Below are 25,516 nucleotides of genomic sequence, written 5' to 3'. Positions count from 1 at the left end.
TTTCAGCAGCGGTGGCAAATTTAGCGTGTACGGGGGGAGTTAAAACTTTTCTTCACAAGATAAAAACTTTGTCACACATTGCACATTTTCCAACTTGGACAAATCACCATGTGCCTAAATAGTAGTGATGTCACACCATCATGGTTGCATACCGTTACTGTAACAAGTAAGAACAATGGTTAGCTGATGATCAAAAAGTCAAGATACAGTACTGAAAAATATGAGATATGCACTGAAGAGTACTTCAGGACAAAGTGGACAGCAAGGTGTCCACCTGTTCTGAATTGATTTCACTTTGAGGGGGGGTGAGGAAGGATTCAACATGGAAGAAATCCTTCTCTTGATAAAACCCTCGTGATGAAACCCAGCACGAGTGGCCAATGGCGCGGCCTCCGACCAAACATTTTAGAGGCCGTCCTCTTCGCCGCAGATAAAATGTTGCTGTTTTAAAGTTAACTTGCTGCAGTTTTACACATTTTGTCATGGCTTATGCTGTGTTCTTATGCTATCTTAGTGACTCAAACATTATAACAAAATCAATATGGGCCTATGCCATGACATTTTTTGCATTTTTGATTCTTCCTGACTGTCTAGTTTTTATTTAGGTGATTTTAGTTTTCAAAGTTGATCTAATTAAAAAATATATAGCTACATTATCTGTTCTACATGCTTTATATCTGGTTTCAGGCCTAAAGCTGCTAGATGAAAAACACTGATCAAAATACTAATAATGTGGTACTGAAACACTTTATTTCTCCTGTACTGGTCTGGAAACTGGAAATCCCATTTCCCCAGTGGATTCATCCTGACAGTTTTTAAGCAGCATATTCTAGTTGCAAACAGACAGTCCTTTAAAGAATCACCTCAGGGGATTTTCAACACTGACCTGGTATCCATTGCCATACGTAAGTTCCCAGATCTCTTGACAGATCTGCATTAAACCATGTTGTGTCTATGGCCCAGGGAAGAACAATACCCCACTCCCTGGAAGTGGTTTCCTCTTTATCAAATGATGGGAGAGAACTGGATTTCTAGCACTCCAGTACATTTACTTGTTGTTTTTTTACTTCCCTATTTTTTTTGCTTATCCCAAAGCTCCATTATCTATCTGTTCTGTACATTGCCTCTTTAGCCTGGTACTCCACTGACTGAGAGCCTAGAAGAGCGCAGATGGCTCACACTTCACAGTCTAGCCTGGCGTCTGCCTGTCTGTCTGCCTGTCTGTATGTGTCTCTGCCTCCCTCCCTCCCTGCCTGTCTGTCTGTCTAGACCTGCTGCTATTATCACGGCCGAGACAATGAGACGTGTAATGGCCCTCTGTTCTCGCTGTGGTCAAATCAAACACTCCTCTCTCCACGCCTCTCTCAATCAGCCCTCGTTGGGCCTAAATCAAGAAGAGCCCAAAACCCATTTGGGAGACCACCGATTTGCTCACGTTGCTACACCTTATAGTTCCCACTCTGCAGTGTAGGAGGGATACAATGTTCAGTAATGTCTGATATATTTTCATGCTAGATTTGTTTTGAAAAATAGGCAATACATTTTCTTGAGAGGCATCTTTTCTTCACAAAGTTAAAACTTTGTCACTTGTTGCACATTTTCCAATTTGGACAAATCAACATGTGCCTAAATAGTAGTGATGTCACACCATCATGGTTGCATACCGTTACTGTAACAAGTTAGAACAATGGTTAGCTGATGATCAAAAAGCCAAGATACAGTACTGAAAAATATGAGATATGCACTGAAGAGTACTTCAGGACAAAGTGGACAGCAAGGTGTCCACCTGTTCTGAATTGATTTCACTTTGAGGGGGGGTGAGGAAGGATTCAACATGGAAGAAGAGCCTTCTCTTGATTAAGCCATCGTGATGAAACCCCCCCCCTCCCCCCTTCCCCGAACCAAACAGTCAGGGGTTCTGGGGAATCGGAGCAGCGTGTGGGAGGGGAGTGATACCCCCCGCCCCGGGTCTCCACTCACATGACGGAGCAGCTCTTGGTCTTCTCCTTCTTGAAGGTGGAGGAGAGCAGCTCGGAGCGGCTGGGGAGGTGGAGGAGTCTCTTCGAGAGGCGCCGGGTGGGGCTGGTCTTGGGGAGCGGCTGGAGCTTGTTGATGCAAGCAAGAGCGGCCGTCCGGAACACACTGTGGATACTCTTCTCTGAGGTGAACGCTGAACACTCCAGGTAGGCCTCAGCGCCTAGCTGCTTGGCCATGGAGGAACCCTGAGGTAGGAGGGAGGCAGAGAAGAGAGAGTGGGTGAGACCTTGTTCTGTTCCATACAACAGATACCACGGCTCTATCAGAACATCGTACCCTCCTGAACAGACCCAGTGTGTGTGTGTAATGTGTGTATGTGTGTGCGCGATCTCAGTCTCACCTGCTCATGGGTGATGGGGACCTGTTTCTGATTGGACAGCTCCATCAGGGTGCAGACGTCAGTGCGCAGGTCGGTCTTACAGCCAATTAGAAGAATGCGTGTGCTGGGGCAGAAATCTAGGATCTCTGTCTTCCACTGGAAAGACAACAGAGCAGATATTTACTCACACGTAGTCATGATAATGAACAAGTCAGGATTAGGTCCGGATAGAGATCCTGAATTCATTCCTAATTGTAATGAATGGCAGTAAAGGCATAGGTGATGCATTTCCTGCTTTTACTTATTCAGGAAAATAACAGCAAGGCATGTGATATTTCAGAAATATAAATATTGTCAACCCAAATTACTGTTGTACAGTTATAAATACAGTTTATATGAATTTTATACCAACCTTCTGAATAAATAGCCACTAAAATATATGTAAACAGACCATAAATGTCTCAATTTGTGTTTTCTTGGAAAGCTGTGAGTGTTATTATATGATACAATATCAGTACTTGTTTCATTTACAACTTGTCTAAAGTCACATCATCAACTGATTTCAGCAAGTGGAATATTGGCAGTTAATTTGGAAAATGTATGTTATCATTCCCAGAGTTGCCAACTTAGCGACCTAGTCGCTATATTTACTGCATTTTCAGACCCCTCCAGTGACTTTTATTGGTAAAAGATTAGAGCGACAAATTCAGCTACTTTCAGGCTGCCTTTGGAGAGGTTTGACAAAGAGGGTTTCTATGGTTTTGATAGCATTTTGCAACTTTTCCCACTCAATTATGCTGTAAACAAGAGTGGGAGAAACTGTCTGTGCAACAGAAGTCACAGCAACAGCCGCACACGGGCAGAGAAGCACAGGGGGAGGGGGTGTTCGACAGGAGAGGGGAGGCAAAAACACGCAGCAAGGAAAAATGGTGGTGTGTTGTCACATCAACGTCAAAACGACATCTAATGACTTCTAGCGACAAATCAAGCCAATAGCGGATCTCACTGAAACATTGTTGGCAACACTGATCATTCCTCTAAAACTAGCTGGCTATAGCTAGCTAACAAACAGTGCAGATAATCTTCAAATTCATTGTTACACAATATATTACCACAGCACTAGTTGACCAACTCCCTTAGCAAAATGGCTGACCTTTAGGGACATCATAAGAAGGTTCAATCCCATTCTAGTATTGTAATTCTTAATTCTATAGATAGGTCTCCCAAATTACAAATGTACCTGCCTTATGAGTACCTACATAAGTAGTCTAAGGACCTGGTGAAGTACATAAACTAGCTATAAACTAGATAGCAACAATACATTGCCTCTGTTTTGAATATCAAGTTGTGAAAACCCCAATAACAGCCAGATTATTTTAGTCTGATGGCTGGAGACATACAACAGTATGTGGACACTATTTACACCACTCCAGTCGACGCTTGGCATTGCACATGGTGATCTTAGGCTTGTGTGCAGCTGCTTAGCCATGGAAACTCATTTCATGAAGCTCCCAATGAACAGTTATTGTGCTGACGAGGCAGTTTAGAACTCAGTAGTGCAACTGAGAACAGACTATTTGTACGTGCTATGCGCTTCAGCACTCAGTGGTCCCGTTCTGTGAGCTTGTGTTGCCTACCACTTCGCGGCTGAGCCGTTGTTGCTCCTAGACCTTTCCACTTAACAATAACAGCACTTACAGTTGACCGGGGCAGCTCCAGCAGAGCAGAAATTTGACGAACTGACTTGTTGGAAAAGTGGCATCCTATGACAGAGCCATGTTTAAAGCAACTGAGCTCTTCAGTATGGGCCATTCTACTGCCAATGTTTGTCTATGGATAATGAATGCCTGTGTGCTCGTTTTTATACACCTGTCAGCAACAGGTGTGGCTGAAATAGCCGAATCCACTCATTTGAAGGGGTGTCCACATACTTTTGGCCTATTAGTTTATGATGTATGAAGCTACATGCAACAATTTCAACTATTTTATGAAGTTACAGTTCATATAAGGAAATCAGTTAATTGAAATAAATGAATTAGTCCCTAATCTATGGATTTCACATGACTGGACAAGCGCGTAGCCATGGGAGGGAATAGGCCCACCCACTTTGGGCCCACACAATGGGGAGACAGGCCCAGCCAATCAAAATGAGTTATTACATTCAGAAATACTCCTCAATTTCATCAGCTGTCCGGGTAGCTGGTCTCAGACGATCCCTCGGGTGGAGAAGCCGGATGTGGAGGTCCTGTGCTGCCGTGGTTACACGTGGTCTGCGTTTGTGAGGCCGGTTGGACGCTTCACCATATTTTCTAAAACGACGTTGGCAGGACTGTGGGTTTGGGTTTGGGTTTAACACCGCACTTTCAAAGACATACTGTGCAAAGAAAACATGTTCTATTTAGGGTTGTACCTCGTTTGGGGAGGTATTGTCTGGGGTGGGGGAGGTGCATGGGGGGAGGAAGGATGTTGAATTGTCCAGTTCTAATGTTGTCACTCTGTCTTCCTTTTAGTTTCTTTTTCTGTATTTTTTCCAAATATCTTACACCGTACATTGTTACTCTGAGACAAGTTATCCTGGCACTTTTGGGTATTCATTGCTTTCCACTCTATGCTCTAATGACAGGGTTGTATAACGGGAATGCTCAGGGTGACCAAAATAATACCATCAAGTACATTTTGTGGAACATCAAAGTAGCTAACAACCCTGTGGCTAACAACACATTTAAAGGGTTTGAACATAAATTTAGCATTTCTACAAGAGACTCACTTGAGGACTGGTGAGCACTTCAGGATTCGCAGGAACTGGGTTGGTCAACTGTTCCACTCTAACTTTTATAGTAAATCAAGAGTTGCTGCCATTTTGGTTGATAAAACTACTCCCTTTGTTGCTTCTGAGGTTATTCCTGATCCTAAGGGACGATACGTCATAGTAACTGGTAAACTGTTTACTACCCCTCTTGTTTTGGCTAGTGTTTATGCTCCCAATTGGGATGATATAAGTTTAAATTCTACCTTTTAATCTGATATACCCAATTTAGATTCCCATTCATTGATGTTAGGGGGAACTTCAACTATACAATATCCCCAGTTCTTGACAAGTCATCGCAAAGATCGTCAGGCCCATCTAAATGTGTCCTACTTGTTTAATATTTTCTTCAGAAATATGCTGTGTCATGCCTGGTGTTTACTACACCCTACAGATAGACAGTATTCCTTTTTTTCTCATGTTCATCAAACATACTCCCACATTGATAACTTATTTTTGGACAAAAAACTTCTACCTAACCTTCAGAGGTGTTTACATTTACATTTACATTTAAGTCATTTAGCAGACGCTCTTATCCAGAGCGACTTACAAATTGGTGCATTCACCTTATGATATCCAGTGGAACAGCCACTTTACAATAGTGCATCTAAATCTTTTAGGGGGGGGGGGGGGGGGGGGGGGGGGTTAGAAGGATTACTTTATCCTATCCTAGGTATTCCTTAAAGAGGTGGGGTTTCAGGTGTCTCCGGAAGGTGGTGATTGACTCCGCTGACCTGGCGTCGTGAGGGAGTTTGTTCCACCATTGGGGTGCCAGAGCAGCGAACAGTTTTGACTGGGCTGAGCGGGAACTGTACTTCCTCAGAGGTAGGGAGGCGAGCAGGCCAGAGGTGGATGAACGCAGTGCCCTTGTTTGGGTGTAGGGCCTGATCAGAGCCTGAAGGTACGGAGGTGCCGTTCCCCTCACAGCTCCGTAGGCAAGCACCATGGTCTTGTAGCGGATGCGAGCTTCAACTGGAAGCCAGTGGAGAGAGCGGAGGAGCGGGGTGACGTGAGAGAACTTGGGAAGGTTGAACACCAGACGGGCTGCGGCGTTCTGGATGAGTTGTAGGGGTTTAATGGCACAGGCAGGGAGCCCAGCCAACAGCGAGTTGCAGTAATCCAGACGGGAGATGACAAGTGCCTGGATTAGGACCTGCGCCGCTTCCTGTGTGAGGCAGGGTCGTACTCTGCGAATGTTGTAGAGCATGAACCTACAGGAACGGGCCACCGCCTTGATGTTAGTTGAGAACGACAGGGTGTTGTCCAGGATCACGCCAAGGTTCTTAGCGCTCTGGGAGGAGGACACAATGGAGTTGTCAACCGTGATGGCGAGATCATGGAACGGGCAGTCCTTCCCCGGGAGGAAGAGCAGCTCCGTCTTGCCGAGGTTCAGCTTGAGGTGGTGATCCGTCATCCACACTGATATGTCTGCCAGACATGCAGAGATGCGATTCGCCACCTGGTTATCAGAAGGTGTTCAGAAGTGTTCTTATGAGAGTATTGTTTTTTCTGACCATTCACCATTAGTGCTTGAGCTATAGATTCCCCAGCAACCTCCTATGTGTTAGCAACAGCGTCTTAATTCCATTTTACTCTCAGATGAGTTTGTCAATTTAATTTCTTCTGACAGTACCTTATTCCTAGAATTTAATTCAACCCCAGGTATGTCCTGCTCTTCCATATGGGAGTCCCTCAAAGCAAACCTACGTGGCCAAGTTAGTTCTTACACAGCCAACAAAAACAAAGCTCACTCTCAGCGACTTTGAGACCTGAGTAAAGCCATAGCTACATTGGATGAGATGTATGCTACAGATCCTTCCTCTGTTCTATATAAAGAACGCCAGCTACTCCAATCTCAATTTTGAGACAAGCTGAACAATTACTCTTACGAGCTCGATACAGATTGTATGAGCAAGGCGACAAGGCCAGTAAATTCCCTGCACACCAGATCCGTAAATCTGAGGCATCACGTTTAATTCCACAAATAAGGACCCTGTCTGACGCTACCACAGTTATACATAAAGAGATCAATGATCAATTCAAACAATTTTACTCTGCGCTATAAACCTCTGAATCTCCTCAAGACCCTTTGCTGATTGATTAATTCTTCGATGGTCTGAATATGCCTTCAATTGATACAATTGAGACTCCCATTAAGAAGAAGAATTTACACCTGAGATTGCAACAGCAGTGTCCTCAATGAAAAGTGGTAAATCACCAGATCCTGACGGTTTTCCAAACAAATTTTATAGGATGTTTTCCGGTCTCCTTTGCCCATTCCTGTCTCGATTATTTGCAGACTGCCTTAATTCATCAAAGGCACCACCTAGTCTTTATCAGGCTTAAATTTCATTACTATTAAAGAAAAACAAAGATCCCCTGGAATGTGGATCTTATCACCCAATCTCGCTTTTAAACTGTGAATACAAAATCCTAGCCCTTAGCCATCCATATGGAAGGCTCGCTGCACCAGGTAATACACTCTGACCAGACTGGCTTTATGAGAAATAGGCATTTGTTTTTCAATATTAGACGCCTTATGAATATACTGTACTCCCCAGGGTTGGGGGACCCAGAGGTGGTGGTCTCGCTCGATGCGGAAAAAGCTTTTGACCGCGTTGAGTGGGACTACCTAACAGCCACCCTTTATAGATTTGGCTTTGGTCCCAAATTCATTGCGTGGAAAAATAGTATTTATTTCTCTCCCATGGCTTCAGTACGGACTAACAACTTGTTCTCTGACTATTTCCCCTTGCACCGCGGATCCAGACAGAGTTGTCCACTCTCCCCATTGTTATTTGCTATGGCAATCGAGCCCCTTGCCATCGCACTGCGGTCTAATGAGGCTGTTTAAGGTATACTCGGGACGGGCTTAGAGCAGAAAGTCTCGCTATATGCTGACGACCTCCTTTTGTTTATCTCCAACCCTGATACCTCATGCCTTATCTATTATATAAAATAGAAAAATTATATTTGAAAAAAAAAAGTACTTTAATTTGGTCCAGTGGATGGTCAGTCTATGGCCATGACTGTCTGTGAGTGTGAGTAGTTGCATTTCTCCACCCCTATCCAGCGTCTGTTTACTACAGATTGCCCTTTAACCTCTGTACCCTTCTGCCCAGTGTGTTTAACTTGTCTAAAATACAGTATCATTATAGGTTTTGTTATTTTTTATGTTCTACTTGCATATATTATTTATATTGTTTATTGTGTTGTCCTATTATGTGTGTAAAACTGAATAAACAGAGTTTAAAAAACAGACATAAGTGAGAGATGAGGACCATTACCTTCTTAAGCCCACAGTCGAAAATGTCTGGGCGGCTGATGTCGAAACAAAGGAGCACCGCGTCAGAGTCACTATAACAGAGAGGCCTCACGTTGTCATAGTAGGGAGAACCTAGAGGAGAGGAGAGACACTTGTTAACAGGGGTCCAAGACAACATGAAGCAAATGCATAAATGGAGAGCATACAATGAAAGACAAAAAAATACTTTGTCAAACAACCATCCCAAACACTATTGAGGGTCAAATATGGTAGACTGTTTTCTTTTCTAAATATAATGCAGAAAGGAGACATCATATTTAATAGAACAAACAACCTGTAGTTCGGTGTAGTAGAGAGAGAGAGAGAGCGAGAGAGTGAGGGAAAGAGAGCGAGAGAAAGAAAGAGAGTGTGTGAGAGAAAGAGCGAAAGAGAGGACAGAGATCAGGGATTATCTCGGGGGGATATTACTTCTCATACTGAGCTGAGCTGTACAATGCTGTCCCTTTCCTCCCTCTTATCCTCTCCCCTATTGGTCTTTCAGAGGGGGAGAAGAGGACAACCAAGGCACTAAATCCACAATGATCTTTTTTAGCAGTGGATTAGGCAAGTGGAACAGAACAGTGAGGCTGGCTGGGGGCGGCAGAGCAGGCAGATGCTCCTACTCATGTGCTCGGAATCCTTAAGCAACTACTTCCCCCTCTCTCTCTCTCTCCCCTCTAAACGCCCCCTTGTCCTCCCCCCACTCAGCACGGCGCAATACCTCCAGTCCCTCTGCCGTTACCACAGCAACAGCCTTGGAATCCTCCATCTGCATAAGGCATTCCTCCCACCCCTCCTTAAAGGCTGGCCGCAACTGCCAATCAATCATTTTACACATCCCGCAAACACACTGCTGTGCCTTACTGCCCACCCACCTACCCTGCTTCCTGCTCTACACATTCCTCTGTTAAAACAATGTTGAGGCGCACACACATGCATGAAAACGCCTGCACACATGTATGAGGGCACACACACACACACACACACACACCCCTTGGTTATTTGAGTCTCTCGTTCACTTTGTTTATTGGTTATATTTGGCTTCAGTGAAAGGTGATACTCATATCTTAGTCTAATCAAAGGGAAAACGAGAGGCTCGAAGGGATAATCTTGTTCCAATGGGCAGCTAATGGGTATAATCGATCTATATTTCCCCTTGCGTCTATATATACCACACTAGCCGATGACGGCCCCGTTCATCACATATTACATTTATCCAAGCTAATATATGTACAATGTGATGTATAGAACAACACAGAAACCGCGTTGAAAGGATACTGTGCCACCGCCTCCAAAAGAGCACAAAGAACATGGGCGTGTGTTCATATAGATCAGTCCATAAATAGTTAATGATTCTCCACATTATCAAAGGGTACAATTGAATTAGCCAGCTGCTGTGAGACGTGTTTGGAATAATGACAAGCTGTGGTAGAATATCTGAGTAGCTTGATGTTCTGTGTCGCTACTGTAGAGGAACAATAGGACTAGCTTGTTGCATCACGAAACACTTCCGTCTGCAGCTATGCCTTGAGAAAAGGCCACGGCTTTCATCTTAAGGATGTTTCCTCAGCTCACTCCTGACCATTGAGTGATGGAGCACGTACTTTGAGCTACCTGAACAATATCAAACAGATCATGCTCATCGACTTGTGCTGTTTTTCCACAGGAGGTAACACAGTCCATCAACCCTCTTTGTTTAAGTTTCAAGTCGTATGTAGAGGAGATACATGGTATATATCGTCCAACGAACTGCTTAATAATAAAAGATAAGAATACGAACATAAAGTAAATGGCTCAGTAGAATAGAATAAACATTTTGGCATAAGTATAATACAGGAAGGCACAATTTATAGTCCAATATTTACATGTGTTTTGGGGAAAGTGAGATTGGGGGGAAAGTGATTAAAATGTGCAGTATTCAGCAATCATACTAAGAGTTTGATAGCAGCAGATGTGATGTGTGTGTAGTATGAATGAATGTGTGTGTGTGTGTGTGTGTGTGTGTGTGTGTGTGTGTGTGTGTGTGTGTGTGTGTGTGTGTGTGTGTGTGTGTGTGTGTGTGTGTGTGTGTGTGTGTGTGTGTGTGTGTGTGAGTGTATATAGATATTACATTATCATTACTATATTATAATTTACATTATGGCATTAAGAAACAGCCAGACACACTAATAATATCAGACCAATTAATTAAGGCAGTTCAAAGGCAGGGACAAAGGCCGATTCTCATTATCATGATCAGTGTGTCCGTCAGCGTCTGCATGGAGGTGGCTAGCCGAGCATCCTTCTGCCTCCCAAAGAAGATTAAGAGGTGAGTGTGTGTGTGTGAGGCGTGGGTGTGTCGGGGAAGAGAAGGGCAGTCACGGACCGAGGAGCCCAGCGTGTGACTCTGCATTAAATGGCCACTGATTTAAATGCAGAGATCGATGGACAGGATGCAAACAGGTGGCTGGGGAGCCATTTCAATGAAATACGGGCAAATTACTCAGCAGAAGAGGGATGAGCGAGGGGGGTGGGGGGGGGGGGGGGGGAGGAGGACACACATGTCCTTAGGAATGACCTGCTGTTATGACCAACTGGGGTTTGAACACAGATCTCTTGTATGTAGCAAGACTGTGTTAGCCGCTGAGCTATAGCGTAGGTACCCTGTCCTCCAGTAGCTGGAGGAGGGAGGGAGGGAGAGAAAGGAGGAGAGGGAAGAAGGGAGGGATGGATGGAAGAGGGAAGGAGTGTGGCTGTCTGTGGCAGATCACAGTGAGACCTCCACTACCATTAATCCTTCACAGAAGAGGCACTTTTCCTCCGCTCTTTTACAGGCTTCTCCTCTGCTACAGTCTGACAATGCCACCACAGCCATACAACACACTGTACAGTGGAGCTCTCAGGTTGCCTGATTTTACACATATCAGAAGTTTGCTATATATAAAGGTTGTTCCATGAGATGGTTAACTTTTCTCCAGACGTTGTGAGAGAGCCGACACACCACTGAAAGCACAGATCCTAACTACGAGCCACGTGTTCTCTCTCACTCACAACTTCACTTTGCTCCTCCCTCTTTCCCCGCTTACAGATGGATACTTCCTGATGCATGAAACATAGACGGGGAGGATTCAGTAGAAAGAAGGGAAAAAAAGAGGAAAAGAAGAAAAGAAAACTAAAACGGTATCACCATTCCTGTCATGGCTGAACTCAATCACTACTAAAGCCTGAAGCGGTGTGTCGAGGTGGAAAGTGGGCCAGTATTGTGGAAGTGGGATGGAAGGACGAAGGGATAGTGGGATTGGACTGGCCTGTCGCAATATCCACACTAGCCTACTACTAAGCAACGCATTGGGCATAAATTCTAAAAGGTATACTAGTGTGAATATTTGGATGTTTAGTAGTACATCCGGGTGGGGGAGGGGCAGAGACGCAGTCTACTTTGGGGTGTATTATATTAATCAAAGAGTGAGTTCCTTCATGGTTATGCCTAAGAATCCACGTCATTACCCTACAACTCATTTAGAAAGAGGAAAAGAGGGCATTCCGAAGGTCAGGCAGATTAATGATGCAGACTGAGAGCTGGGATGACTCACTGGGTTTTGGGATGTAACTATCCTGACATATCCACCCCTAAGGGCTGCAGTCTGCTGGGCTGATAACTATCTCACAACAACAAAACAGTTTGGGAATCCTAAAACAACCCATGCCCATCCAATCCTAAAACAACCCATGCCCATCCAATTTCCATTGGAAATGATTAGTATCCACCCTGACATCATAGGAGCAAGCCTTGACACATTTCAGAGTTTCAGTCACGTCCCTATCTAAACTGAAATTTTTATTCATTTTCAATGAGGAGAATTGGCATTTCAGTTTACTTCCTGAATTGCAATGGGATTCACCCAAACCCGGACTCATTCCCCATATCCCCTGCTTCCCTATGAATGTGTTAAAATACATGAATAGAATCATTTGATATTTTCTATAATTTCTTAATGGTCTCTGAATGTTTTACTAGCATAATGCAGATTGCCTCATCAGCTAAATGTCTGTGTACTGTAATATAGATGCATATAACAATGTAGTGTATTTATCAAACAGGTTAGCCTAATCATCTTATAATACATCTTGACAATACAAAGCCTGGTATCACAAAGTCCATTTAAAAGACCCTCAATCACTCTGAAACAATCTAACACCAAACACTGTCGATCATAATTTACTTTTCATGAGTTACAGCCACTGTGTGTGTGTGTGTGTGTGCATGTGCGTGCGTGTGGAGCTAAGTGTCAGGCAGACCCAGTCCCTCTTCCACCCCTCTCTCTTTCTTGCATGCCGAACGGTCTAGCGTACTGATTAAAACCAACGGATTGATTTTAGCCAGTAAATCCCAGAGAACCGTCGGAGAGAGCTGCCACGAAACCCAATGATGAGATCAGTCCAATCAATGGAGAGGAGCATAACTAATGAGGAGAGACTCACTCAGAGCGAGAGCATCAGGCTGGCATAGAAATATAATTACTAGAACAGTAATTCCTATTCAAGTCAATTGAATGGTTGTCCTTTCTAGTAATTATACGTCTATGGCCACAGCAGCAGCAGTAGAGCTCATACAATTATAACATATTACAGTTATGGGGTCACTCTGTGGCATGCATGAGGCATGATGACCATCAGTTAGGCAGAACTGCCTGTCACGACCATGACCATGCAGTATGTTAGTTATCTGGCGGACATTATGTTTTCAATACGGACACTGGCTGCTGTCAGTCACAAAGAGACAAAGAAGAGGGGGATGGAGAGAGAAAGAGGGGGAGAGCAAGGGCGGGAGAGTGAGGGTGGGGGAGAGAGAAAGAGAGAACAGACGGTCATTTTCTTAGATGATTTTTTGAAAGTCTAAGCCGTTGGGGGGGTTCTACTAAGCTAACATATGAAATTGTGTTGACATGTTCATACCATGGATAATTTAGCTATTTAATTTTAGTAGGTATTCAAAAAAATGTTTTAACAATTATTTGATAAAATATTTAAGTTTGCCTTTACTACTATAGCTCATAGAAATGCATTGAAAAACACATTCATAAAGGGCAAAAAAGACAGTCAAAAAATAAATCATAACGAATAAGATTTTGAAGCGTCTGTCTTAGGAGATAAGAAAGATCAGGAAAATGTTTTGTTTTTTGGGGGGGGACAGATATTTAACCCCTTATTTTTGTTGCCACAATACTACCTCCATACTTCCATTAATTTGTTTGGGTTGCCTTCAGCCGACCCGGAGAACACCATCATGTTCGTGAGTCTCATCTTTCTATTTTTACCAAGAAGGGGAGTGATGGAGTGCTGCACCAGATGACCTGGCCTCCACAATCACCAACCTCAACCCAATTGAGATGGTTTGGGATGAGTTGGATCGCAGAGCGAAGGAAAAGCAGCCAACAATTGCTCAGCATATGTGGGAACTCCTTCAAGACAGTTGGAAAAGCATTCCATGTGAAGCTGGTTGAGAGAATACCAAGAGTGTTAAAAGCTGTCATCAAGGCATAGGGTGGCTATCTGAAGAATCTCAAATATTAAATAGATTTTGATTTGTTTAAAACTTTTTTGATTACTACATGATTCCAAATGTGTTATTTCATAGTTGTAATTCTACAATGTAGAAAATAGTAAAAATAAAGAAAAACCCTTGAATGAGTAGGTGTTCTAAAACTTTTGACCGGTAGTGTAAGCACGATGTGATGGATTGCGACACAGCCCATGCATTGATTTTTTAAATTATCTTTATTATGCACGGGTGTGTCAATAGCCTCTTAAGGATTCATTTGGATTTTGGCAGGCATTTTAAAAGGGGGACTTGATGTGCAGTAGCACCTTAAAATAGTTTTTAAAGTCGCTTTAGCCATGATTTCAGTGTTTAGGTGATTGAAATGCAGGTCATAGGCTGCTACATAACTACTATATCTCACTGAGTTTCTCATCTGCTCCAAAAACCTTCTGATACCTCCCTCTGCCAAATCCACTGGCTCTTCCCACTAACACCTCCCTCCTTCTGCCCTCTGCCCATCAACGGGCACTGTGCCACTCAGTCCGACCAATCAGATCAGAGGCCAGGGCTCGGATTAAAAAAAGAGCCAGAGATTTGCACTGAAACAAATTACATTCACTATTTTTACGTTTCATTCTGTTCATGGGGACAACACATGCAGTGGACAACGATGGCGGTGGTAAACATGACTTTATATAGGCTCCAAGTGGGTCTCTTATATAAAGGATTCACAATATCCACTATGAATGCAGCCAAAGGGTACTAATACATATTAATAATCACAGGCTCGGCCATACTGGCCTACAGTAGCCAACAGACACATATCTAGAGTAGGGTATCTGAGTATGGAATGAGATATAGGCTATAGGTTGATCATGATGATCTATGTAAATAACATTAAGGTAACATTAAGTTGTTACAGTATGCTGACGGCCAAACCATACTGATTCTGCTAATAATAAGCCATCCTGACCCACTGTAGCTAACACATATCTAGAGTAGCCTACAGTGGTATCTGTATATCTAGAGTAGCCTACAGTGGTATCTGTATATCTAGAGTAGCCTACAGTGGTGTCTGTATATCTAGAGTAGCCTACAGTGGTATCTGTATATCTAGAGTAGCCTACAGTGGTATCTGTATATCTAGAGTAGCCTACAGTGGTATCTGTATATCTAGAGTAGCCTACAGTGGTATCTGTATATCTAGAGTAGCCTACAGTGGTATCTGTATATCTAGAGTAGCCTACAGTGGTATCTGTATATCTAGTGTAGCCTACAGTGGTATCTGTATATCTAGTGTAGCCTACAGTGGTATCTGTATATCTAGAGTAGCCTACAGTGGTATCTGTATATCTAGAGTAGCCTACAGTGGTATCTGTATATCTAGAGTAGCCTACAGTGGTGTCTGTATATCTAGAGTAGCCTACAGTGGTGTCTGTATATCTAGAGTAGCCTACAGTGGTATCTGTATATCTAGAGTAGCCTACAGTGGTATCTGTATATATAGAGTAGCCTACAGTGGTGTCTGTATATCTAGAGTAGTCTACAGTGGTATCTGTATATCTAGAGTAGCCTACAGTGGTATCTGTATATCTAGAGTAGCCTACAGTGGTATCTGTATATCTAGAGTAGCCTACAGTGGTATCTGTATATCTAGAGTAGGGGGAGTATAGAATGAGATCTGTGTATAGAATGAGATCCAGGTACTGTATCTAGGCTAGATGTGTGGATCATCATGATGTGTGTGTCAGTGAGGGAGGGTGGTGTGTGTGTGTGTGTGTGTGTGTGTGTGTGTGTGTGTGTGTGTGTGTGTGTGTGTGTGTGTGTGTGTGTGTGTGTGTGTGTGTGTGTGTGTGTGTGTGTGTGTGTATCAGGGAGGGAGGGCAGCAGTGTGGGGGGTATGAACAGGTGCAGCTTGGCAGGGTATATCAAGGTTATCAGTTAGTCGGTTGTTTTCAGGTCAGTGGTTTTACAGTGGAGGGCCCTGGGGAGGTTTTACACCAACACCATGATCCCATGCTGCACTCAGTTAGCCTAACATACAGTGTAGTTAGCATAATAACATACTGTAGGCCACAGGGTACACGACTCAGTTAGAACAACATATAGTAGGCCAGTGGTTTTAAAACCTCTCCTCGGGGACCCCCAGACATTTAAAAATGTAGTTGTAGTCTCGCTCACCTGATTCACGTAATCAATGTATAATTAGTGGAGAAGTTAAATCAGGTTTGCTAGCTCTGGAAAAGTTAAATTGCATGGAAAGGATGGGGTTCCCCGAGGAGAGGTTTTGAAAACCCATACTGTAGGCTAGTGTCAGTAGGCTACACGACCAGGATTCTATGACGTCGTACACACTACACATGCATCAATATTGTGCTGCCACATAATAAGACTGGATGTGCTGTGCGAATACTTCAGGCCACTGTGACGCAGGTCATATAGCGGGTGAGATAGTTAGAGGAGAGGATATTGGATGGAGAGAAAAGAGGGATGATATAGGATGAAGGGTGTTGTTACCTGATGTGTCCCACAGACTGAGCTCTACACGCTGCTCCTCCAGTTCCAGACACGCTGTGTAATTCTCAAACACCGTGGGCACATAAGTCTACGGAGAGAAGCAACATAACCTCAACATCCCTGCTACTACTGATGGAATTTATAATTTCATAATTAGGACCTACATGAAAGGAAGCTCTCTAATGTGAAAATAGTACAAATGTGAATGTAACTAATTGGTCTAGTCCAATAAGCAATTATGCAGTAAATCATTTCTGTCCCTATATGCATGGAATATAAACAAAAGTGGGAAAAGTGAACAAAATTAACTATTTAAATGAATGGGGGGAAAATTATGCATGATTATATATGGTTTATATGCATGATTATATATGGTTTATATAAGCACATTCAATATCAGAAGCGTACAGTAGAAAAATTGATATAATGAAAACTGAATTCTTGAAAATGCGCATCGTGTAGCAGCTATAGCAGCCTCTAGTTGAAGCGGAAATTAATCCATTATCAATTAGAATACATTCCTAACTTTCCAAAAACATTTATTAGGCTTATAAAACCCACAGAGGCATGTACTAAATCAATATGGATGCTCTGCAGAACATACACGATTTGTATCTTAAAATGTCAGTATTGCAAATATTCGCATACCTCTGGATAGCAATCCTTCGCGAGGACTTGCAAAATCGCCGTTTTTCCGCATTGAACATCGCCAACAAGAACCAGTTTACATCTCACCACCAACGGCTGCGTATTTCTCCTTTCTTTCATATTTGTAACGGTAAAGAACAAAAGACTTCAAAGAAAATGAGTAAAACACGCAAAACCCCAAAGAAAAACGGTCCTCGGTCACGTAAAAGCACTGTAGCCTATTCCGACGTGTGGTTTACTGCACAAACTGATGCCTGCAGTTGATGTGAGAGAAAGAGGCAACACTGCGGCTCTTTATACTGAGCTCACAGACAATATGCGCGCGCGGTTCTCCTGACTTTCTAGCGTTCCTTTCACTGCCCCACAGTTCTATTCTCCCCGACGACTCAAATTAAATTGATTATTTGGCCTTGTAATCAATTATATAATAGATTGTTATAGAAAGCTACCTAAAAACCTATAGAATAATCCACATAAAAGTATTATTACTAGGTTTATGAAGAAGACAGTAAAACTTAATTGTAGTCTTTTCTCTAGGGCCTAGATTAGAGTCAAGGAGGCAATACCTGTGCTGTAGAGATCCAAGTCAAACACAAATCTGCAACAAACAAAAAAACATTACCTTTGTAACTAACCATAAATCTCACTATTTCCAATGGCAGTTCGTTTAACATATTTTTCAATGTGCGTTTCATTACACTCAATAGGCTACAGTATTAGTATGTTGGTCACTCATTAAATCAAGTCGGTCTATTATTCCTCAGAACACACTGTATAGTGCGGTCTGTTGCTCTAGGACTAGGCTTTGCAGACACAAATTAAATCATTAGATGGACTTAACTTTGCTAGATCAACAGATCAATAAGCACCACAATAGAGTCAACAGACCCTTCCCACTGTTAGATAATTAGTCTGCTTTCATCAGCACCACAGGCTCAAATTACTGGGTAGAGTCTGTCTCAAGCCAGGCTCAATCTAATTTGTCTGGAGAAATACGACAGTAATTGCGCTTTCTAAGCATTCTAAGCAGTCATTTAATTAATAAACCATCAACTTTTCATAGATCTTTTTTCAACGAGTAGTTGGAGCTCCGATCCTTGATTTCTCATCCATCTATTTAACTGTAGTGGTCAACTTCACAAAGGAAATTGCTCATAAGAAAAAACTGTTAGGTTAGTGATGATGATCTGTTGACTCTTCCCAAAACTGTAGCACTCACTTCTGTCATCATGAAGTGCTTGGAGAGGATAGTTAAGGACCATATCACCTCCACCGTACCTGACACCCTAGACCCACTACAATTCCAATATTGCCCCAACAGAGTCATGGACGACGCAATCACTGCCCTATCCCACCTGGACAAGGGGAATACCTATGTTATGTTGTTCATCAACTACAGCTCATCCTTCAACACCATAGTGCCCTCCAAGCTCATCACTAAGCTCAGGGCCCTAGGTCTGAACCCCTACCTGTGCAACTGGGTCCTGGAATTCCTGACGGACGGACCCCAAGTGGTGAAGGTAGGCAACAACACCTCTGCCATGCTGATCCTCAACACGGGGGACAGGGGTGCGTGCTCAGCCCCCTCCTGTACTCCCTGTTCACCAATGACTGCGTGGTCATGCACGTCTCCAACTCAATCATCAAGTTGGCTGACGACACAGCAGTGGTAGTCCTGATTACCAACAACAACAGGACAACCTACAGGGAGAAGGTTAGAGCCCTGGCGGAGTGGTGCCAGGAGAATAACCTCTCCCTCAACGTCAACAAAATGAAGGAGCTGTTCTGGGACTTAAGGAAACCGCAGAGAGAGCACGCCCCCATCCACATCGAAGGGGTCGCAGTGGAGAGGGTCAAAAGCTTCAAGTTCCTCGGCGTGCACATCACTGACAGCCTGAAATGGTCCCTTCACACAGAGAGCGTGGTGAAGAAGGAGCAACAGCACCTCTTCAACCACAGGAGGCCCAAGAAATTTGGCTTGGCCCCTAAGAACCTTCTACAGCTGCACCATTGAGAGCATTGAGAGCATCCTGTCGGGCTGTATCACCGCCTGGTATGGCAATTGCACCATCTGTAACTGCAGGGTGGTATGGTCAGCACAACGCATCTCTGGGTGATGCCCACCAGGACATCTACAGCACCCGGTGTCACAGGAAGGCCAAGAAGATCATCAAGGTCCTCAGCCACCTGAGCCAAGGCCTGTTCACCCCGCCACCATCTAGAAGGCGGAGACAGTATAGGTATATCAAAGCCGGGGCCGAGAGACTGAGAAACAGCTTCTATCTCCAGGCCATCAGACTGTTAAACAGTCACCACTAGCCTTAGTCACTGTTCTAGCCGGCTACCACCCGATACTCTACCCTGCTGCCCAATGTTTTTATTATTTTGATTTTTTTAATTTAACCTTTAACCTTTACTTAACTAGGCAATTCAGTTAAGAACAAATTCTTCATTGAACACTGGTCACTTGAATAATGTTTACATACAAAACAAACCATTATATGTATATATATTTATTCTGGTCTCTGATATTTTCTTATTTTTATGTATTTTTCTGAGTATGTGTGTATTGTATTTAAAAAAAAAATATTATTATTGCTAGGTATTACTGCACTGTTGGAAGTAGAAAGAAAAGCATTTCGTTGCACCTGCGATAACATCCGCAAATCTTCTTATGCGACCAATAAAATTGGATTAGATTTGATTTGAATGGATGCAATTTCCACTGACTCTTCCCAATTTGCGTTGAAGCCCTATGATCTGGTGGATAAGTATCAGGGGGTGTTGTGATCCCAAAGTATTGCTTGTCTATTGACTGCAAATCATGTTGAATTTCACAAGTCAGATCTAATTGAGCTTTATATAGCTCATAGCTTTATCTCAATTACCCACACCCATGGGAAACTGGCACCTGGTAAGTCACGGTTTAATCTTACACATGCATTGAGGAAAAAGCCTTGCTTTCACCTATCAATTGATTAATGGTTAACAAATAACAATTCGACCCATGTCTGTGTTCAGAGTGTTGGTTTGGTACACAGAGGTGTATCCCATGCTGTTTGAATGTCTCACCAGATATTTGAGATATTGTGAGAGAGGCTATAGGAGCAATGACCCATGTCTGTATTCAGGATGTTGGTAGTGTATTCCATGCAGTTTGAGTCGACCAGCAGATGTCAATTCTTTGAGATAGTGAGATAAATAAAGGTATGTTTGAAAGGGGGTCATGTAAACGTTGCCATACATTTTTTACAGGTAACATACCACATCTTCTGTCTGAAATGGTTAATAGAGAGATAGTGAGATGGTCACTGAAGTGTATTCCATGCTATTGAAGTAGATGAGCAAAGAAAGGCTATAGGAGGTGCCAAGACAGAGGTATATTCCATGATATTTTGGTTGGTTGAGCAGAGAAAATATTAGAGGAATAGTGAGACAGTGAGAGAGGCTTTAGGCCGGAGCCAAGACCTCCTGCTGGGGACCAGGAGCCGCCAGGAGTCGAGTTGGAAGTTACACCTGTAATCATCCAGAGAGACAGACGTTACATTTCACACCTCAAGGTTACTGTATGTAAAGTGGTCTTAACACAACGAACTGGACATTAAAAGACAAAAGTCGATTAATATAACCCTCCTCCCTGGTGGGTTCAAATCCATGTCCACTGCCTGTCTCTGCTACAAGACTGTGCTAGCCCGGTGAACTAAAGCCTAGGGCTAGGCATTAGCTTAGGGAGCTGACTTAAATAAAGGTTAAATTAAAAAATAAATAGCGTAAGTCTTCAGCTAAATCAAATCAAATCAAATTGTATTTGTCATATACACATGGTTAGCAGATGTTAATGGGAGTGTAGCTTCTAGTTCCGACAATGCAGTAATAACCAACGAGTAATCTAACCTAACAATTTCACAACAACTACCTTATACACACAAGTGTAAAGGGATGAAGAATATGTACATAAAGATATATGATTGAGTGATGGTACAGAACTGCATAGGCAAGATGCAGTAGATGGTATCGAGTACAGTATATACATATGAGATGAGTAATGTAGGGTATGTAAACATATAAAAGTGTCATTGTCAGGCTAGGTTACTCATCACCACCTCTGAACCACCTCCGTCATAACTAGCTAAATTAACTGTCAACCTCAACCAATCATTCCCCTCTTAGTTGAACGGCTCTGTTGGGTCAAAGCAACCTGACGGTTGTCTGAATTTGACAGCCCAATACATCTTGTTTCCCTCAAACATAGCCCTGATTGAAGGAAATATAGAAATAGGGACAAGGTATCCCTTGTCATGATTGTTGCAAATAATTTGTGATGACACAGTCATATCTGAAAATACTAATGCCTTCAAGTACTTTTCCATCAAACATGATGTTAGCTATAAACAGTTGAAGTCGGAAGTTTACATACACTTAGATTGGAGTCATTAAAACTCGTTTTTCAACCACTCCACAAATTTCTTGTTAACAAACTATAGTTTTGGCAAGTCGGTTAGAACATCTACTTTGTGCATGACACAATACATTTTCCAACAATTGTTCACAGACAGATTATTTAATTTATAATTCACTGTATCACAATTCCAGTGGATCAGAAGTTTACATACAATAAGTTGACTGTGCCTTTAAACAGCTTGGAAAATTCCAGAAAATGATGTCATGGCTTTAGAAGCTTCTGATAGGCTAATTGACATCATTTGAGTCAATTGGAGGTGTACCTGTGGATGTATTTCAAGGTCTACCTTCAAACTCAGTGCCTCTTTGCTTGACATCATGGGAAAATCAAAAGAAATCAGCCAAGACCTCAGAAAAAAATTGTAGACCTCCACAAGTCTGGCTAATCATTGGGAGCAATTTCCAAATGCCTGAAGGTACCATGTTCATCTGTACAAACAATAGTGCACAAGTGTAAACACCATGGGACCACGCTGCTGTCATACCACTCAGTAAGGAGACACGTTCTGTCTCCTAGAGATGACGTACTTTGGTGTGAAAAGTGCAAATCAATCCCAGAATAACAGCAAAGGACCTTGTAAAGATGATGGAGGAAACAGGTACAAAGTATCTATATCCAAAACGAGTCCTATATCGACATAACCTGAAAGGCCGCTCAGCAAGGAAGAAGCCACTGCTCCAAAACTGCCATAAAAAAGCAAGACTACGGTTTGCAACTGCACATGGGGACAAAGATCGTACTTTTTGGAGAAATGTCCTCTGGTCTGATGAAACAAAAATAGAACTGTTTGGCCATCGTTATGTTTGGAGGAAAAAGGTGGAGGCTTGCAAACCGAAGAACACCATCCCAACCGTGAAGCACGGGGGTTGCAGCATCATGTTGTGGGGATGCTTTGCTGCAGGAGGAACTGGTGCACTTCACAAAATAGATGGCTCATGAGGAAGGGAAATTATGTGGATATATTGAAGCAACATCTCAAGACATCAGTCAGGAAGTTAAAGCTTGGTCGCAAATGGGCCTTCCAAATGGACAATGACCCCAAACATACTTCCAAAGTTGTGGCAAAATGGCTTAAGGACAACAAAGTCAAGGTAGTGGAGTTGCCATCAGAAAGCCCTGACCTCAATCATATAGAAAATGTGTGGGCAGAACTGAAAAAGTGTGTGCGAACAAGGAGGCCTACAAACCTGACTCAGTTACACCAGCTCTGCCATGAGGAATGAGCCAAAATTCACACAATTTAGAAATAAAAGCTGAAATAAATTATTCTCTCTACTATTATTCTGACATTTCACAAATAAAGTGGTGAACCTAACTGACCTAAGACAGGGAATGTTTACTATGATTAAATGTCAGGAATTGTGAAAAACTGAGTTTAAATGTATTTGGCTAAAGTGTATGTAAACTTCCGACTTCAACTATAATTAATTGTACTAGCTAGCATAACAAAATACTAATTATTTACCAAAGTCTCATTTCAGTAAAGTAAAAAAAATCCTGCTACATGTCCTGCTACACACAGGTAGGCTACGCAGTGATGGGAGGGAGTGAGAGACAGACAAGCAACCAAGCAGGAGGAGAGAGGCTGGAAGGGAGAGGCAGGAAGTGAGTCAGGCAGCCAGGGAGTGAGAGAGACCAGCAGGCAGGCTTGCAGAGGTTATTCCAGGGCTCTCCTCTACCCACAACCTGGCCTAGTCTAATTAAGTGGGGAGAGCTGGAGAGAACTACTGTAAAACACACACAGGCGCATGCCACACATGCAGACACAGGTAGGCACGCGCACATACACATACAGGCAGGCACACATGTACACCGTTCCCAAATTCCTCCGAAAATATGAAAAAAAGACAGTCTGCTTGATGTTCCCCTGCCGATATCAAACCTGCCATCTCTATAGGGGGTAAAGACACAGGTAAATTCTCTGAACAGTCACTCACTGACTTCCCTGTCAGCTCCGACCTGTCTGGTGACTGTTGGAGTAGCTCAACCCAGCCAGATTATATGACAACACTCAGTGGCGGTTGTAGCTTGTATGGCTAACCCCAGGGAGCCAAATCATAACATTTAAAACTATATAAATGTAAAAATATATACAAAAAGAAGACAAAAAGAAGTACCAAAGACAAAAATAAACAATTGTTGTATATAAATACAAATAAAAAAGAGAATCTAATTATTACACTATTACCCTATTGCTAACAAAAACCACAAATAAAACTGAATTCCACAAATCCTACATCACACAAATACACAAATATAATAACACACGTATAAAGAAGAGATCCTGATTATTACACGATTGCACTTCAAACAAGAAACACAAACTAAATTGCACAACTAATTGCATTAGTACTGTACAAAGTTAGAGGTACTCTATTTGATAGATTCCCCACGCTCACCCTACCTCGGGCTTCCAGTGAGGAGACCTGAGGTCAACCTACCCCGCCCTCCATCTCGTACTTATGAGTGGGAGACCTTCCCAGGCAGTAGCCTGCCTAGCTCACAAACTAGATTCAGGGTGCCCACTCTGACAAGGTTATTTGACCCACAGTCCCACACGGTGACATGATATCATTGACGTGACATGCAAATGAGAGATAGAAAACGGATCGTACAAATGTCACCATTCCGAATATAATTAAAAAAATATTTTAAAAAATTATTCTTTAACATGCGGGCTCCCCGTGCCGCCCCCGGCAAGATGCCGCCCTGGGCGTCTGCCCATGTCGCCTATACCTAAATCCACCACTGACAACACTCACTATAATCATACCTTGGTAATTTACACATTTTCACTGAGACTGCCGCGGAGCCTTTGTTTTGATCATTGAAGTGTTGCTACTCAAACCAGTTCTATTACAACAACACATTCTCCCTAGTCTGAAATGAATTGTTCCTCAGACAGCCACAGTAGCCTAATCAGTCCGCCGGTCAACAAACTGTTTGACTTCTCTTTGGAAGCTTGTTCAAGCTTAGAACTAGCTTTCAAAGGGATCATCCATCCATTGTGTACACAGTATCCTACTCTTGCTGCTCTGTGTTGGAAATGTACATCGAATGTATTCATGACACACCCAGCCATGATATTTCACTAATCCTCATAATCGTTTATACATATTTATATTTCTGGCTTCATTTAAATAATTATGTCCCCAGAAAGCACAGATGGATGATAGGGGATGAAAGTGCCTGGGGTTGTGGGGAAAAAAGAGGAGATAAAAAATTAAAAAGATATTATACAAGACATATTCAGTATGTATCTATTGTTATTGGCTGTATTCAGATCATAATGAAGTAATTTCATTTTTTAAACAACAGATAATCCATTGTATTTAATTTGTTAGAAAGAGGTAGGGATTTGGTGATGTGTCAAAACCATAATGGATGAAATTCGATCGGGTTGGTTTATTAGTGGGACTTATGCGACAGCAGACGTCCCACTCTAAATCTCGGTCATACAGATGTAGGATCTTAATTTCAGCCAGTTTGCTACAGCAGGACAATAATACTGCAGCAACAGGAAATGTGAATTATTGTGTGGATTATAATTAATGGACATTTTTTGTAGGGGTTGATACATTTTTCGTTAGGGCAAATCAAGTCTGACATTTTAAAGTGAAAATTACAAATGTTAGAAGCCTTTTTAAACCTTGAATACACTACAAGTTTGCATTTCCTGCTGTGCAGGAAAACTCTCAGAAACAAAAGTGTGTGATCAAATTAAGATCCTATCCTGGCGGCCATGTTGGAAGACCACAGCATCAATTATTTCGAAGACCACAGCATCAATTCTGAGTGGCTACCCCGAGCTGCATGATAACAGTGGTTAAAACTAGTTGATTCATCACTATGGTCAATTTTTGTGCGGTATTTGGCTGCTCTAAGGGGATTGATAATTTCCC

At 42.6% G+C, this 25,516-nt stretch overlaps 1 protein-coding gene across 1 annotated transcript; it reads right to left on the bottom strand.

Annotated features, from left to right (window-relative positions):
* Positions 1 to 1,976: 1,976 nt before the first annotated feature.
* LOC120060622 (rho-related GTP-binding protein Rho6-like) lies at positions 1,977 to 17,272 on the bottom strand. Its single transcript, XM_039010006.1, has 5 exons — positions 17,153 to 17,272; positions 16,505 to 16,592; positions 8,450 to 8,559; positions 2,378 to 2,512; positions 1,977 to 2,222 (listed from the first exon to the last, which is right to left on the bottom strand). The coding sequence occupies exons 1-5, from the start codon at positions 17,270 to 17,272 to the stop codon at positions 1,977 to 1,979; spliced, it is 699 nt and encodes a 232-aa protein (XP_038865934.1).
* Between the last annotated feature and the right edge of the window lie 8,244 nt (positions 17,273 to 25,516).

This window comes from Salvelinus namaycush, chromosome 16 (assembly GCF_016432855.1).
Source record: "Salvelinus namaycush isolate Seneca chromosome 16, SaNama_1.0, whole genome shotgun sequence".
NCBI lineage: Eukaryota > Metazoa > Chordata > Actinopteri > Salmoniformes > Salmonidae > Salvelinus > Salvelinus namaycush.
This window is presented reverse-complemented; position numbering and strand designations above follow the sequence as displayed.

What these genes read in the sequence shown, in the direction of transcription:
- LOC120060622 (XM_039010006.1), bottom strand. Translation starts at nt 17,272, where the DNA reads ATGAAAGAAAGGAGAAATACGCAGCCGTTGGTGGTGAGATGTAAACTG. An exon ending in CAGTCTGTGGGACACATCAG is followed by an intron (nt 8,560 to 16,504) that starts GTAACAACACCC and finishes CCTCTCCTCTAG; the next exon opens with GTTCTCCCTACTATGACAAC. An exon ending in TCGACTGTGGGCTTAAGAAG is followed by an intron (nt 2,513 to 8,449) that starts GTAATGGTCCTC and finishes TTGTCTTTCCAG; the next exon opens with TGGAAGACAGAGATCCTAGA.